The sequence below is a fragment of the Lissotriton vulgaris genome, chromosome 12 (assembly GCF_964263255.1).
Source record: "Lissotriton vulgaris chromosome 12, aLisVul1.2, whole genome shotgun sequence".
Taxonomy (NCBI): domain Eukaryota; kingdom Metazoa; phylum Chordata; class Amphibia; order Caudata; family Salamandridae; genus Lissotriton; species Lissotriton vulgaris.
Window position 1 is genome coordinate 676,158,056 of NC_141700.1, and position 16,499 is coordinate 676,174,554.

General features: G+C 43.3%; 2 protein-coding genes across 4 annotated transcripts in view; one reads left to right on the forward strand and one right to left on the reverse strand.

Moving 5' to 3' along the window:
* Positions 1-15,001, reverse strand: part of COX4I1 (cytochrome c oxidase subunit 4I1) — a 33,715-nt gene extending 18,714 nt beyond the window's left edge. Inside the window, exons 1-2 of one of the 2 annotated variants that reach the window (XM_086945857.1) lie at positions 14,822-15,001; positions 12,853-12,926 (exon numbers count right to left, since the gene is read on the reverse strand). In XM_086945857.1, the coding sequence (XP_086801983.1) occupies positions 12,853-12,925 (73 nt within the window). In that variant the 5' untranslated portion in view covers position 12,926; positions 14,822-15,001. Of the gene's footprint in view, positions 1-12,852; positions 12,927-14,590 lie in introns of both variants that reach the window. The other variant, XM_086945858.1, reaches the window with a different exon arrangement.
* Positions 15,002-15,554: 553 nt separating this feature from the next.
* The window catches only part of EMC8 (ER membrane protein complex subunit 8), a 50,042-nt gene continuing 49,097 nt past the window's right edge, over positions 15,555-16,499 (forward strand). The window contains exon 1 of one of the 2 annotated variants that reach the window (XR_015302471.1): positions 15,555-16,399. Coding sequence is in view for 1 of the 2 variants with exons in the window: in XM_086945859.1 (XP_086801985.1) it covers positions 16,196-16,399 (204 nt within the window). In the remaining variant the exon portion in view is untranslated. The remainder of the gene's footprint in view (positions 16,400-16,499) is intronic. The other variant, XM_086945859.1, reaches the window with a different exon arrangement.

Genomic DNA, 16,499 nt, shown 5'->3' on the forward strand with positions numbered 1-16,499 from the left:
TCTACTTGCATCCATGCCTACCCATGCGCTAGCTACTAAGGTGGAGATGGGGGTAGTCTCTCTTTCTGATCATGCCCCGGTGACGGTTGTCCTTTCCCTTCCCACGATACAGCATGCGCAACGGACTTGGCGCCTTAGGGAGACGTTATTACATCGAAAGGAGGTGATCGCCCGGATACAGCGCGCTATTTCAGACTATCTTTTAAACAATAGCAACATGGACACTACACTCGCCACACAGTGGGCTGCCCTGAAGGCCGTCAGAGGGGAGTTTATTGCAATCTCAGCCAGGGAGAATGCTGAACGGCAGCGCAAGAGGGATGTCCTTAACCAGCGGACCAGAGAGCTAGAGCAAATGCAACAGAACTGGGGCCCCTAGGATAAGGAGGCAGTTGAAAGCGGTTAGGCATCAACTCACAGCCCTTGACCAAGATCGGGCAGAATTTGCGGCCCTGCGTCATGCATATTACACTGGAGGGGACAGGTGTGGGCGCTTACTTGCACACAAACTGCGTAAAGTGAGGCAGCGACAGGCAGTACAGGAGATCCTCCGGGGAGACAGTAGGCGGGTCACGGAGGATCATGAGATTGCGGGTGCCTTCAGTGACTTATGCTGATCTCTATTCCGCTGGCCCTACTGGGGACGGAGATGAGGATGCTTTCCTGGACTCCGTCCCTCTTCCAGCCCTCTCACAAGATCGGACAGAACACCTAGAGCAAGATATCCGGCCAGAGGAAGTTATCACTGCCATCTCACGCAAAGTCGCCGGTTATGAAACATTCTGTGCTCAGGTTGCCCCCCTACTTACACGCCTTTTTAATTCTTTTTCGGAGCCAGGAGCGATCCCGGGTGACCTCTTGGAGGCCTCCATAGCAGTCATACCTAAGCGGGGAAAGACCGATCGCTGTGTGGGGCATATCGCCCTATTTCTTTACGTAACGTAGATCTCAAACTGTATATGGGGATTCTGGCTGCCCGACTGGCACCTCATATGGGAGGCCTTGTCAATCCAGACCAAGCCGGGTTCATCCCAGAACACCAGACCTCCGATAATACTAAACGGCCATTCCACCTTATCGAAAAGACCACCCGCACAGACGGGGAATACATGATGCTGGCTATCGACGCCGAGAAGGCGTTCGATAGGGTTCATTGGCCCTATCTGGAAAAGGTGCTGGGGAAGGCGGGATTGGGACCAAAGTTCTGCCCACTCTTAATGAACTGTTACAAATTTGCGACGGTCACAGTACGGGTCAACGGCTATACATCCCCCCGTTTTGCTATTGAGAGGTACGAGGCAAGGGTGCCCATTGTCGCCCCTTCTCTTCGCCCTCTATAAGGAGCCACTGGCGCAATTTATGAGGCTCGACCCACAAGTAACAGGGATTAAATTCGGAGGCTATGTCCACACAATTAGCTTATACGCTGATGAGGTCTTGATCTTGCTGTCTCACCCGAGGGACTCCCTGCCTGCGTGTCTTGCAGACCTGAAGTTATTTGGACATGTATCTGGGTTCAAAGTCAATATGAGCAAGTCGGTGGCCATCGATCTGTCCCTAGAGAAACCCACCCAGGCTCTACTGCAGGCTTCGTTCCCCATCCAGTGGGCAACAGAGGCAGTTCCTTACCGGGGAATCCAACTGGCTCCCTCCCTGTTGGAGACTTAATATTAATTACGCCCAGCTACGACAGAAGATACAGCGGGAGTTGGGGCGGTGGAAACACTACCCGTTGTCTTGGCAAAGTTGCTGCAGTCAAGAAGACCATGCTCCCTCAGATCTTGTACCTTTTCCGCACACTTCCCCCTCCGGCCACCTCTTGGTTGGATAAACGAGACACAATCCGATCTGGCGCAGTTTATATGGAATAGGAGGAAACCACGCCTGAAGCTACGACTGGCGATTGCCCTTCCGTGACTTTGCCGGTTGAAGCGCATTTCTTTTAGTTCTGAGAAGCGGACATAATAACTTTGAAAATTTCCCATGAATACAATTGTGATCCAGTGACCAAATAACTATCTTGAAACTTCGACAAAGTGTTTCAGTGAGAATCTGCAACAAAATAATTTCCAATCTTGACAGTTTGCTAAAGCAGGCCCCCCCTCCCCTCTTTTTTTCATGGGTCATCGGCATACAATTAACTATTCATCCGGATGATGGTCTTGTGATTTATCTTGTTGAGACCGAAACGTCGACCTTCACGTCCACTTCTGTAATTACTGACAGTTTGCGTTCAGTGACTTACCTCAAATCTAGTAGTAGTCATTGTACCATATGCAACAGTTTGGACGTATTCTATTGTACTGCTGGATAAATTAATGTATTCCTTGTACATTAGAATTGTGAATTATGATTCACTCTGGTAACTGATGAAGAACCCTTATAACTGCTTCAAATAATAACAAGTTTGATACAGAATTTCCTTGTGTTGCTTCTTTTATTTTTATTTTGTGGCTAGTGTGGTAGCCTTCTACTTTGACTCTTTTGCTTTGTCCCAAATAATTGGACATTTTGAATTAAATACAGCTACTGATGTTTGCAGTCAGGATCTAAAATCCTCTTCAATAGAGATCCCTAACACGGTCTATAAAACTGTAAAATAAATCCCTTGCAGGCACCTTACGTTCAACATCTTGGTGGAGTGGGGCAGATGGGAATCTGAAAGATATTGGCTATTTCAAGATCAGGCAGTAGCTGGTAGACCGCTGCAGGAGATTCCATTCCTACGCAGACCGCATAGACCTCCTAATCTATACGCCTCCCACATTACAAGGGTTCCGCTAGAAGTCTGGGACCAGACTAATGTAAGCCAGGACCTCACGACATTCCAGTCTCCTCTTACTCATATTATGGACAACCCAGACTTCGCTACAGGGACGGACTCTGTGGCCTATGCAAAGTGGAGACCTGCGGGATGCCGGTACCTTTTTCATCTGTACACGGCGGAGGGCATTATTCCCGTTGCTCAGTTTCTGCAAGAATTCTGATTGTCAGAGACGGAGAGACTTGGATACCTGAAAGCACGACATTGGGCGCTCAGCGAGCAAGTACGCTCTATGGCGGATAGGGATCTCACATTTTATGAGCACTGGTTACTCACGCGCAAGACAGATAAAAAAATTGATCTCAGATCTTTATAAGATGCTACAGGGCAAACACATACACACCTATAGTGCTGGCAAGGCGCGCTGGGAGAGGGAATTGGGCAGGACACTTACCCACAAAGAATGAGAGGGGATCTATTACAGGCGCGACACTCAGCGTACCACATGGGGCTTACAGACACCCTCACGAAGATTGCGACTTATTGGTACTACACTCCTGAGCGTCTTCATGAGATGGACCACTCTAAAGATGCACTGTGCTGACGAGGTTGCGGACAGGTAGGAACGCTGGTGCATCTACTTTGGGACTGCACCCGGCTTAAGGGTAACTGGAAGCAGATATTAGAGGAGGTGGATACCCACTTTGACACGGAGATCTTGCGTTTCCCATCGTACGTCCTGCTGGGACTCCCAAACCCCTTAACGTATCCGCTGCGCTCCGGCAGGGGCCGCTTGGTAGCAATTGCATTGGGCTCAGCGACGCAGAACATACTCGCACATTGGCGTACCACACACGTTCCCACATTTCATGGGTGGCTCCATCGCCTCTGGATGGTGCTTGGCATGGAAAAATTCTCGCTGTCAATGGCTGGGGAGAGTACCAAATACTTAGAGCTATGGCAACCCTTCTTGTCGTTGTTGGCCTCAGAATTTCATGAGATTACCTGCCCTAGATACCTCAGTTTATTGCGTCTCGCGGACACAGAGTAGCAGCAGACCGGATAGGGGAGGTGTGGGGTTAGTTGAGGATAGGCGGTGGACATGGACCATGGGTGGTGGGTGGGCAAGAAAGGGTGGTGGTAGGGGGGGGGGGGTTCTAAGTTATATGTTTTTTCCGTTTCCCTCTGATTGTAGCATTGTATTAGCCTTTGTTGGTTTAAATGTACACTGGTACTAATGGTCTCATCTACCTTTTGATCCCTTGCTTTTATTACGCCTATGTGGGCGCTAGCTGTATCAGTACCCTGTGATTATCTGCATTATAATCCTTTAAAGAAAATGATTTAATACTAAAGATCCTTTTAATGTAGATATTGACAATTTAATGGGGCTGACAGCATCTGAAGAAAACGGTTTGAATGAAATCTCTACGGATCGTGCACTTAAACTTCAATTCAAGGAAAAGTCTCAGAGTCTGACAAATTTTTGGCTTCAAGTACGAACAGATTATCCTGAATTATCGTACAAGGCACTTAAGGTTTTACTTCCTTTCCCCATCACATATTTAGGTGAGAAGGCTCTCTCATATCTGATGTACCTTAAAAATAAGAACAGAAATAGTTTGCTAAATGTAGAATCCGACCCAAGGATTAAACTTTCCGAAATAAAACCAAACATTGAAAGTTAGTCGCCGAGATGCAGCACCATCCTTCCCATTAATGTTTTTATTTCTGCATATTTTTCAATATAAAATAATAAAAACTTTAGTAATGCAAGTATTTGTTTGGTGTGTACTTGTTTGTGTATTTTTTGCGAATTACTATTTTAATTTTTTGAAATTTAAATTGTAAAAATTGCTTGGGGGTTCCCGGCCTTCAGTAGTGATTCAGTGGGGATCCTCCGGAGTCAAATGTTTGGGAACCACTGTTCTAGAGTTTTACGCGCCACCTTCCCAAACAGTTCTCTCTGCTCATCTGATTTCCGTGGAGGTTCAAAGTCTTCTCCAAAAATAGGCCATTCAGATCGCCCCTCTAGATCCTTCAGGTTCTCAGTTCCATTTTTCTTGTCCGAAAGAAAAAAACAAGAAAATGCGCCCTGTCATGAATCTAAATGGTTCAACCAATTCGTGGTGTATAGCCACTTCAAAATGGAAACTATCATTCATTTGCGAGATACTCTTCGCCAAAACGATTGAATGGTCAGGTTAGACTTGCAAGACACATATCTTACCATTCCTATTCACGCTTCTCACTCAAAGTTACTTCAATTCCATAGTTAGGAGTAACCTACAGTTTTTTCTCCTTTCCGTTCGGCCTATTGTCAGCACCGTGCTTTACAAAGGTCATATAACCTGTGGTGTCTTATCTACGATCCCTCAGGATCGGGATGATCATTTACCTAGAAGACATTCTACTCATTACAACGGACAAACTGAATCTTTTGTCAGATTTGAACACCACTCAGTCTCTGCTTCTAGACCTGGGTTTCCTTCTCAATATCGAAAAATATATGCTCATTCCTTCCCACAGCATCGAATTTCTGGGCTTTCTGTTGGATTCTTCCACGGCATCTCTTCTTCCTCAGTTGAAAGTCTCTACCATGAAGTCAGAAATCTCTCACTTCCTTCAGACCTCTCTGTTATCCCTCAGATCTCTCGCTCTGATCGTCTGCCTACTCACTGCTTCCATCCAGCCAACTTTCCAGGGCTCCTTCATTATCGCGCCCTTTAACCTCTAAAGATCCGGCATCTTCACCAAGGTTTGGCCTACTCCTAACTCATCGCTTTGGATCAGGAGTCTTGTGTCGAGCTCCAATGGTGGATCGACCATTTAGATGCTTGGAACGGGTGAACTATCTTCGCTTCGGCCCCAGATCTTGTATTAGAATCCGATGCAAGCCTGTCGGGTTGCGGTGTCCGTTGTGGTCCAATATCGACTGGCGGTACATGGTCTCGTGAGGAGTCGATAGTGCACATCAATTGTTTAGAGATGCTGGCAGGCTCCTTTGCAATCCAAAGCCCCACAAAGAACAGAATTTGCTGTTCCATTCTCCTTCATATGGAAAATGTTTCTGCGGTCCTCTACATAAACCATCTAGGTGGCACCAAGTCCAAACCTCTAGCAGAGCTAGCAAAGAGTCTTTGGGAGTATTGTCTGACAAACAAACTACCGCTCAAAGCAGAGTATCTTCCTGAAGATCTCAACTCCATAGCAGATTGGCATTCTCGCTATGTTCGAGATTCCAGCGATTGGAAGCTTCTTCCATCCTGCTTCCGATCTCTTTCTCAAAAGTGGGGCCCTTTTCATGTTGATCTTTTTGCTTCTCGCCTCAACACCCAATTGCCTCATTTCTAGTTGGTGTCCGGACCCTCTGGCACTAGCGACTGATGCTTTTCTCCAGGACTGGTCCCTTCATCTCAATTATGCTTTTCCTCCTTTCCTCATGACCAACAGGGTACTTTCTCAGGTTTGTCGCCAATCGACATCCCTGGTCATGGTAAATCCCTTCTGGTAATCAAAGATTTGGTTTCAGTCTCTTCTAGAGATGATGGTGGACTTCCCAGTGCTAATCCCGGTTTGCAACAATCTGCTTCTGAATCCCTTGGGTCATCCTCACAGACTCATCTTGGACAACTCCTTGGTTCTGTCTGCTTGGAAAGTCTCCAGTCTGTCCCTCCTGACATCCTCATTTCTCAAGAAGTTCTCTCTATCAGCAAAGCCTGGGCCCCGGGTACCTCCAAAGACTACAGGTCTGCTGGGTCTTTCTGGGAAAGCTGGTGTCTGGAAAGACATATCGATCCCTTTTCAGCCCCTCTGAATTTTGTGGTTAATTTCTTGGCTTCAGAGGCCAGTGCAGGTAAGTCTTATAGAACAGTCAATTTCTACAGATCAGCCATTTCCCTTAACCATTGCCCCATCGATGGCAAGCCGGTCAGAGTCCATCCTCTCATTTGTTGTCTTCTTCGAGGAGTTCATTTTTCCAAACCTCAGTTGGCTAAGTATTCTAATTTATGGGATGTTAATTTGGTTCTTAAGTTATTTTCTGATAGGCCAGACAACTCCGCTCTTTCTCTGAAAATGCTCTCTGCTAAACTTACCATGTTACTTTGTCTTGTTTCAATTAAACGTGTTTCAGATGTTAAAGCACTGGATGTTTCCTCTCTTCAGTTTTCTCCTACTGGTGTATTGTTTCAAGTTAATAAACGTACTAAGACAAATTTAAACTTTATCCTTATTTCCCTTCCCATCCTAAGCTATGTGTAGGTCAGTGCCTCAAGGTGTACGAGCAAAGAACCTCATCTCAGAACGTCCTCATTCCCAACTTCTCATTTCCTTCCGCAAACCCCATCTTCCGGTTTCCTTTGCTACTCTGGCCTGTTGGGTTAGTTGGGTCATGTCCCTTGCAGGCATTGACGTTTCTGTTTTCGGGGCCCATTCCACCAGGGTAGGCATGGCCTTCAATGCTTTTTGGGCAGGCTCTTGCTTGGAGGACATTCTGAGATCCGCGGATTGGTCTAAAGACAATGTATTCGGAATGTTTTATTGTAAACCGGTTTCTGATGTTCCTTTGGTTATTTATATGCTTTGATCAAGCATAATAGGAGTATCCGGTCTTGCCATAAAATGTAGATTTTTCTAGTAGATTCTGATGGAAAGTATTAATTTTATTAAAGACACAGAGGCGAGTATTATCCCGTCTCAACACTTCTAATTTGTGTTTTCTCCCTCTCTACAGCGGCTCCAGCGTTGCCTCACGCATCTTTGTGATGGGATTTATATTCTGCAAGTGTGACCTTCTCCTCGTCAACACGCCTCTTCTTCCGGTTCGGCTTCCTCCACATGGATTCCTGCTGTTCGAGTGACTTGGTTGGATTCTGGTCAAGAGTTTTTTTCCTGGACTTTGGCGTTTTGTATTGTGTTATCGATTGTTCCGCTATTTATTGACTATCTGAGCTGCTCGCCAGCAAAAAGAGGACTGTTTGCAGTCAGTTATGACTATATACCTGTTACTACGACCTGCTTGGTTATGATGTTGCGATTTTGTGTGTTCCCTTTGGCCAGCGGTTCGCTCGTCCCTCTTGGAACTGTAGTTTTTAGTACTTATCTTGGCTGCTATTGGAATAAAGGCAAGATAAGAAAGCATAATACTCACCTCCACATCTTTAATAAAATTAAGACTTTCCGTCATAATCTACTAGGAAAATTTACATTCTTTAACGTTCCTACACAAATATAAATGGTGCAATAACGGTACACAGGCACCCTACTACCATAGGTGCCTAAAACATGGTAGTACTAAATACCATCATGTAAACATAAGAAAACGTAGTACCCAAGCACTCACATAGAAGTCCAAATAAATTAAATTGAGTTATATAAACTGGCTTGTCTTAAACAATGCAGGGTCCAATGAAGGACAAGATTCAGCAATATTTATTGTTCCGTAGCATATATTCCACATAAAGACAGCCAACATGTGTTTCGTCACAGTGAGGTGACTTCTTCAGGGCTAAAATGTAATCCGACCGACAGTAAATAAACATCCAAAGTAGTCCATAAAGTAGTCAGGGCAGTCGGTAAAACTTCTGTAAGTTCGACGGAAGCACTGGCTCATGAGTTCTGGGACGTTAGGAAGATACGCGGTTAAAATTTGTTTTGCTCAGGAAACTTATCAAGGTTACCAATATTCAGGATGTCTAAGGACTTACGTTGAAAAAATGACATATGCAAACCTGATATATGTTTCTTTGAATTGGACTCTTTGGACTCAGTCAGGTGATTTAACATATTTCGGCAAGAACCTTTATACATCCGTCCTATACGTTGGGAATCATCTATTGGACTTACGGAAGTTTTACAGACTGCCCTGTTTACTTTGGATGTTTATTTACTGTCATTCTAATTACATTTAAGCCCTGACGAAGTCACCTCACTGTGACGAAATACCTGTTGGCTGTTATGTGGAATATATACTACGGAACAATAAATCTTGCTGAATCCTGTCCTTCATTGGAACCTGCTTTGTTCAAGACAAGCCATTTTATAAAATTCAATTCACTTTATTTGGACTTCTTTCTGAGTGCTTGTGTACTAAGTTTTCTTATGTTACCTTTTATTTGAAGCAACATTTACAACTAGTTTTCTAATATCCACATATGCTTCCTTTACATCCAACAGTGACCAGCTTCAGGCTAAAAAAGGCAAATGTTGCAAGTGCATCAATATTGTGCAGCAACATTTATGATGGCAATAGCTAGTAAAAATGCTGTAGCTGCAAAAGTGGTATAAAAATTGAAAAAATACAAGTAGTGTTCACTAATATGAGTATCATCATCAAGATGTAAAATCATCATTGTCATTCTTAACTCAATATAAACCCTAACATGTTTAAGAAATACCAGTCTACTTCTACTATTTTTAATTATAGAACCGGTAAAGAAAGCACTCAATTACCCATCAACGTTGAATATTGATGCTTCTGAAAGATTATACTATCAAAAAAGATAAGCACATAACAGAACTGAAATTAAGGTGCCATCAGCAATCGTAATCCAGAGAGGTTCATGCTATGTGAAGTGGAACAATGAAAGCAAAACTGAAAGATTTTCAGTTTAGCACAGTGCAAAGTAAAAATTATCCTTCACGCCACATCCCATAAGTATACCACATTGAGCTATCAGACTACCTTCCACCCAAAGTGAGACCAGGAGCTTGACATGGAAATGAAGTGATAAAAGAGGTGCCTGAACAAACAGAAGTGGAAAAGAATGGTAGAGACAGGGATTGAAATCACTCTCACTCATTGTTCTCACCAGTATAGCTTCTCTTCCTCATTTGTCGTCATCAATTTAGGTGAGATACATGGCAATATAGATACAGGAGTAAATAAAATGAAAATGAGAAATGTGTTCTCTGGGGGTGACTAAATCTTCCTTGCCATCAACCTCCGGCATCAGTGCCTCTTTTCTAGACAACCCAATCTGCTGGAAGAGATGTGAGTACCAGGATCAAGGGCCAGTCCTCCCTTTCATCCACAGCACAGTAGCTGCTAAAAGGGCTATGCATATGTAAACTTGTACAGGTATTTGTCCAAAGGGCCTATGGTTTAGGCCAGATCATTGTGGATGCCTTTACAGATGCCAGAACACAACCATACCAAGGTCACGATAATACAACAACGTGGTTTTTGTAAGCCTCATTTGAGAGGCTAACAAAGAAACACTAGACTCACTATTGAGCTCTATTATTAACCAATAGTTTGCTAACAGTTTAACTAGTGGTAAACCTACTTGCAACTAACGCTTACTCCTATGCCGGGATGGCAAGCCTAGAATGCCTGCATTTGAAACCCAAATATTACAAAATAAAAGCACAATTTAAAAAGTTAGGGACATAAGATATCTTGATGGAATTTCATTTTCAGATCAAGAACCTCCTACACCTGTGATTACTGGCAACAAACCAAAATAAATCAAAGATGGCACTCTCAAAGTCACACAGATTAAGCAATGCTTAGGTGTCTTTACAAAAGATACACATAACTATGTCAACACCATTGGGCAACCCTCACTACGGCTACAGGTATGGCCATGACATAGCAAAGAGTATCAGTTGCTTGCCCCTTCCTACTTTCGGGAAGTGTGTCACCTTGTAATCAGAAGGGTTAGTGAGCCCCAAGGAACCTCTCCAGAGTATGGAATGTTTCCAATTTTTTTCAGACACTTCTGAGTACAGTCTTGACAAATGCCATGATATCCGGATCCCTCAAATTTTAGGCTTATATTGGTGCAGGGTGGTGCCATGAGCTCTACATGGGACCGCAACTGCATTCTAACAATCGATGGATTGTCTATTAAAGTCACATCAAATGTACACTGGAGCTTACTTAGCTAACATCACGGTTTACAGTCTATCTTCGTCAGAACATTTCAATCATCTGTCTCCTATGGGTGTCCCTTTGAAATCCAATGACTGAGCATCGAATCTAGAATATTTACAAGAAAAAAAACAAGTCAGCTAACTGAACCACACATTCTGAGCAGTGATCTGGTAAGCCTTAAACCAACCAACCAACCAACTAAAATCCAATCAAGCTAACAGGCCCCAATTCCTCATAGCAATAGCTATGTTTAGTTTATTATTGATTAATTCAAATCTTACAATGTTAGAAAAAATAAAACATCATGACAGATCAGTTTAGCTATGTACAAGGATTTGATCACGTGGCTGGGTAAGGTGGACTATTAAAAACGTACTAAGTCCACAAGGCAAACCTTCAACTTTTATCAACCTGGCAAATAAATTCCAAGTACAGGAGTTTGAGTATTATTGTCTCAAGTACACAATCGATTTGAAAGAGCCACTGTGTACATCAGTTGTAATTATTTGCACATTTCAATGTGCATCATTACCCTTGTAACTGTGGAACTTGATTTAGGAGTGTTTTATGTGTCTAAAGTGCTGATGTTGCATTTAGGACCTGATCTGAGGCCAAGTAATATTCTGTCATAGAAATGGAATGCCTAGTATTAAAATGGGTCAGAAGTGAAGAATTCCTGTTAAAACACCCTTTCAGGTAAGCAAATAACAAGGTCTATCCCCCATCACCACACTGCAAACCACTTTAACCCAGAGGCTGTAAATGTCCAATTCTTCACTATCCGAGGTAGTCGAATTTAAGAACCATGCCAATATAGGCAACAGATGAAAGGTTTCTTCTACAAAGGATGCTGTGTGAGAGTTAGGGGGCACCACATAGTGAGGAAAAGCCCGTTAAACAAAATGCCATTGAGGAATACAGTGAATCAAAAGTCAATCATATCTTTGATTCGGGGGAGTGGGGAATCTGGGAATATTCCTACTCTAGGGACAAAAAAACACTTGGATCTTCTATGTGTTGGGTGTCAGTGGGGTGTTTGTATGTGCTATGGTGTATTTTACCTCAAGTCTGACTATGTACTCTCCATTAAGCTGCTTACCCTTCCTAAAATTGGAAGGTACAATGGGAGAAAAGGTGGCAGCTGCAGGCAGACCACAAAATTCCAGGTCTCCTTGGCAACAGTGATGTAAAAAGTCTGAAAACAAATGTATTGTTACTTTTTGATCATGCTATTTATTAGCTAAATAATCCCTAACAGGTTCCAATCAACTCCAGTCTCCGTCATAGTTTTAAGGTGACTTAATCACCTATAACTGACATCACTTTAAAAAATTGGATACACAGAAAGACAACATTGGGGAGGTTGGGTAGTTGGGGGGGGGGGGGGGGTATTTTCATTAAATGTATCGCACAGCATGACCCGTGATTGTAGTCACAGTCCCTCCGGGGTTCGGAGCACTGTGGATGTTTATTTCTGCGATTCAATAAAACCAGTTTTGAAAAAAAGAAAAGACAACATTGGGCCTTTGCTACTGACTGTCAACAGCTGCAGAAGGGAGGCTCTTTAAAACAAGAGAGGACAATCACAGAACAAGGTAAAGACTGTTAAGTGTAAAGATGCCTGACATTACTCATTTGTATTATAGCAATTTTTTTTATCTTGACCATAGGAGGACACACCCGTTCGGGAATTTCAGAAATACACTATTGACTCAAAACAACTGGGGTCATATAAATGTACTAATGTCAAGTAGGACTTGTGTTCAACACGTTTATTAGTGACGACGGCAAGAACCGATTATCCGTGTGACCAGAGTTGTGTGTTCATGCATGCTTCACAATCACAGGGGTCTCCTTCATAGGGGCCACTGTGTTTACAGCACAAATTTGCAAGCCTTGGTATGTGACGGAGCACAGAATAACTTCCATTGTGGCCGCTGATACAACTCATGGTGATAACGCAACAATAGAGGAACTTGTATCATCTTTAGTTCAATGATTTGCAAATATATATATATATATTACATCGTGTTGCTTAAACTACTGATGAAAATAGTTTTCTACACCACAGCTTCATCATGTCAAAATGAAGTAAAGACAAATAAGTGTGTAAAAGACGTTTGCATTAAATAACTCGTGCAGAAACACTCGAGCCCGAACAGTTCATTAGTTGAAGGTGTTAGGTGTTTCTCCTTGACAATATACTCACCATGACCCCGTAGGCAGACAGAGGTCGAAAGGGCTCGCTTGCCAACCAAACTAAGTGCCCGAGAAGCCAGCATTCTAAAACAAGAAAACAGGGGTTAGCCTTGTATAGAAGCAGACGAGCACTGCTAATACAGTTATTTCAACAATACCTTCAATGTTTACCCATCTCTAGCGCCAAAGTTTACATATTAAGAACTCTCGAAGAACAAGGGCCAATAAGAAGGCCGTTTTATTAAACTAGTATTAGCTTGATAATTAAGGTCAAATTACTGCATGAGGACAGCGAACTACATACAAAATGTTAAACAAACTGCATAGAAAGTAACCGTATTTGGACAAAGTAATTTTCACAAAGATACATTGCTCACGTTACGGAAGAATTGCCAAAACAAAATACCTGCAACCTAGCAAACGTCCTCCTTGGATGACCTTATATTGGCGATTTGCCCTGTGCTCTGTTAGGATTGCCACCTAGTGAAGCAGAAAAATCCGCCTAATTGTGCTAACCCGATTTTAAAATAAAGCATACGTTTAGGCTTGAATACTACAAGACGTGATAAATATGCGCTTGGGTTATGAATGGGTGAGTTTATGTCACTAAGATACTGCCACACAGATCAGTACCCACGGCTCAACCAAGTTTATGATTTTATAAACAAAAAATAATGGCAAATTTCAAAAGAAGCCGTGTACTTTTAAATCCGCTGTGCTTAAAGTGTGAGTTACGGTAGATGTGAAAAAACAATTAAAAAAAAGTCGATTCGTAACAAGCAGGAGTCACGTAGACATGTCAATTATTCTACAACTCTGCTAGCGATTATCAGCACAAACCGTGCATCCAAATGGATCTACAAGCAGTAGCATAACATTTCACTGACTGGTACCACTAAAATTTCTCAAAAAAAGTGTTTTTAAGCCTTTTCGTACACAAACTCCATCTTTCGAGGAGGAATATATAGACTTAAATGAAGACAAACACCAGGGGTATTTATTATATTATATAGGAAATTCACGGCATCGTTGTGTATTTTTTCTCATAAGTGTAAAAGCTCCGTTCACTTCAATATTAAGCTAAGCACCTTGATTTCAGTAACTGTTATGGCCATCACTTCAAGATGAAATCATGCACACCCGATAAACCTGCTACTAAACGATTATCTAAAAAGCTGAATAAATCTGTGACCATATCAAACACTGCGAAGTCTTCTGTGGTTGGCTCCAGGAAACCGTTCGTACTCTATTGACTCCTAAACCATTAATATTTCAAAGTCTTGCTCATTTCAACCTTTAAAAATACAGTGATATCACTGTCAATATATTTATTTGCCTGCCCATTCTGTTTCAAAGGAATGCTCTTGGCCGGGTGTGAGGAGTAGAAGGATATGGCTTATCTCCACTAGGCCACGGTACGTTGTTGTTGCCGAGTCCGATGGAGGCTAGAAGTCGGTAGATACTTAGCTCCTCTATAGTTCAGCGAGGTGATGTAAGAAAAGAATTAGTGAACCGGGTCCTATTGGCACGCCCACCTTACGTCCATAGAACGGTCTGGGGTGACATACGCATCTATGTAGGGGGCGGCACATAAATCGGGGTTTGAGATAATCTGGTCACACTGGAGTCTCCAATTCAATCTGTAGGTGAAGCAGTAACCCAAAGTGGCCTGATATATTGCATGGGTGCCTTTCTACTCCTAAAAGGATAATGTAGAGCAGGTTTGGCCTCTCCCAAGGTCAACGCACCTAAAGATATACTGTACACAGCATGAGCGAGAATAAATCAACCGGGTAGACGCATGCCCTTGAAGTCACACTACATCGTTGGGAATACCAATACAGAATGAGCACACCGCCTCCATGTTCAATGTCACAGTAAGTAGGCATCCGGTAACACTCTGGTTTACTGGACCACCTTAGGCACCTCTGAAAGATCCAGAATGGCCTCGGTAGAGAGAAAAGGCAACGCCATCCTACCTGCTGCCGCCGTCAGCCCACACAGTTTAGCTAACCGGAAGGACGGGGAGAAAGAGAGGGCAAAGGCAGGAACCACCGAGGCGGTGACAACTCAGCCGCAGGAGAAGGTCGGAAGCACGCGTGGCATGCTGGGATAGTGGAGGACCTTTAGCCCTGACATTGTGAAAGAAAAACTACTGTAACAGACACGGCTGACTTTGCTTAATAAACACTACAGCTGCTGATGTTCACACATATATCTCCATTATAATGTATCCAAAGTACTTCATTTTAAGTAACTAAGTTATTTGTCAGAACCCACGTATTGCTAATCAATAAATGTGTACACTTATATATATTTTTTAAATAAGAGTATTTTAAAGCATTGTATTACTACAAGTGCAGGCAGATATTACGTGCTTACTTGCATCTAGACACTTCTTTTGTACGAAAATAAACATTCCTCTTTTGCATAAAATATATTTTCTTATCACAACTACTTATTACTGCTTTAATGTTGCATTTTAGTGGGGCACTAATTTTAACATATATTTATTTCTGCGCAGTTCTGGTAAAGGCTAGACTACTGGTAACACTATATCGCTCGCTGTTGCCATATTTGGCGTTGGTGATCAGTTGACCTTTTCCCGAATCTGCCTCTTCCAAGATGGCTACCGTGTTACCTTTTGGATGATATTACGTGTGCTCTACTTTTATAATACATACGGCCGTCGTGACGGTACAGGTCTTCCACGTTTACGACAAGAGTGTTTTGCGGCCGTTTTTCCCTTCATTTCAGTGCAGTGCCGGTGAGGGGGGAGGGAAGTTGGCACCAGATACAGAGGCAGGCCTAGTGTAGTTCGTTACGGTGGTATCGTGAAAGGGGTGTAGGTTCATAGGGTGGTCTGTAAGTGCCTCTTCCGACCAGTAGCATTTATTACTCAGCCCTAGAGGGGTGTCGCGCGGGGAATTTAAAGTGACCAGAGATACTACCCAGTGACAGCCCTCCATGGTCAGGTGGCTCCATCTACGCCCAAACAGACTCGGTAAGGGTGGAATCTTCTAGTAAGACGCCTGAAGTAGTAGATCTAAGACTGGCACGGCTCTCAGGTGCAGGTCACCGGAGCCCATTTCCCGGTAAAGTTGTAGTGCCTACCTAAGCCGTCTCACCCAATGTACTTCCCACTGGCTGGGCTGTGAATATCGTCATAAGGACCGCAAGGCAGCCCGTGACAAAGGAACACAGTCCAGCACTGAAATCTATATTGTCGGGTGTTTGTCCCCACGCTGAAGTGCAGCCGCTTTCGCCTCCTCACTTTGTCACTCTCAGAACCTGTTGTTTCCGTTCTAAGTGTCAACGTTTCCCCAAATTCCTGGGATCCCGTGTTATAGAGAATGACCGTGTTTAAACTTACCACCCAGGCTTATTGTAAAATAGTGTTGCATGGAGCCAAGTACCCACACTCCGCTGTGAATGGCATTCTGGTGGCAGAGAAGCACAAGCGCAAAGAGGGACAACATGTACTCTTTGTGGACTGCATCCCCCTGTTCCATGGCACCATTGCCCTGGCACCTATGCTTGAAGTTGCCTTAACTTTGGTACGTATCATGGGATATTTTATATTGCTTGCTTTTTAGATGATTCGCTGGACTTAAATGGTAGACGTAGTCACCTGATCATGTGTTTACAGTTTTTGTT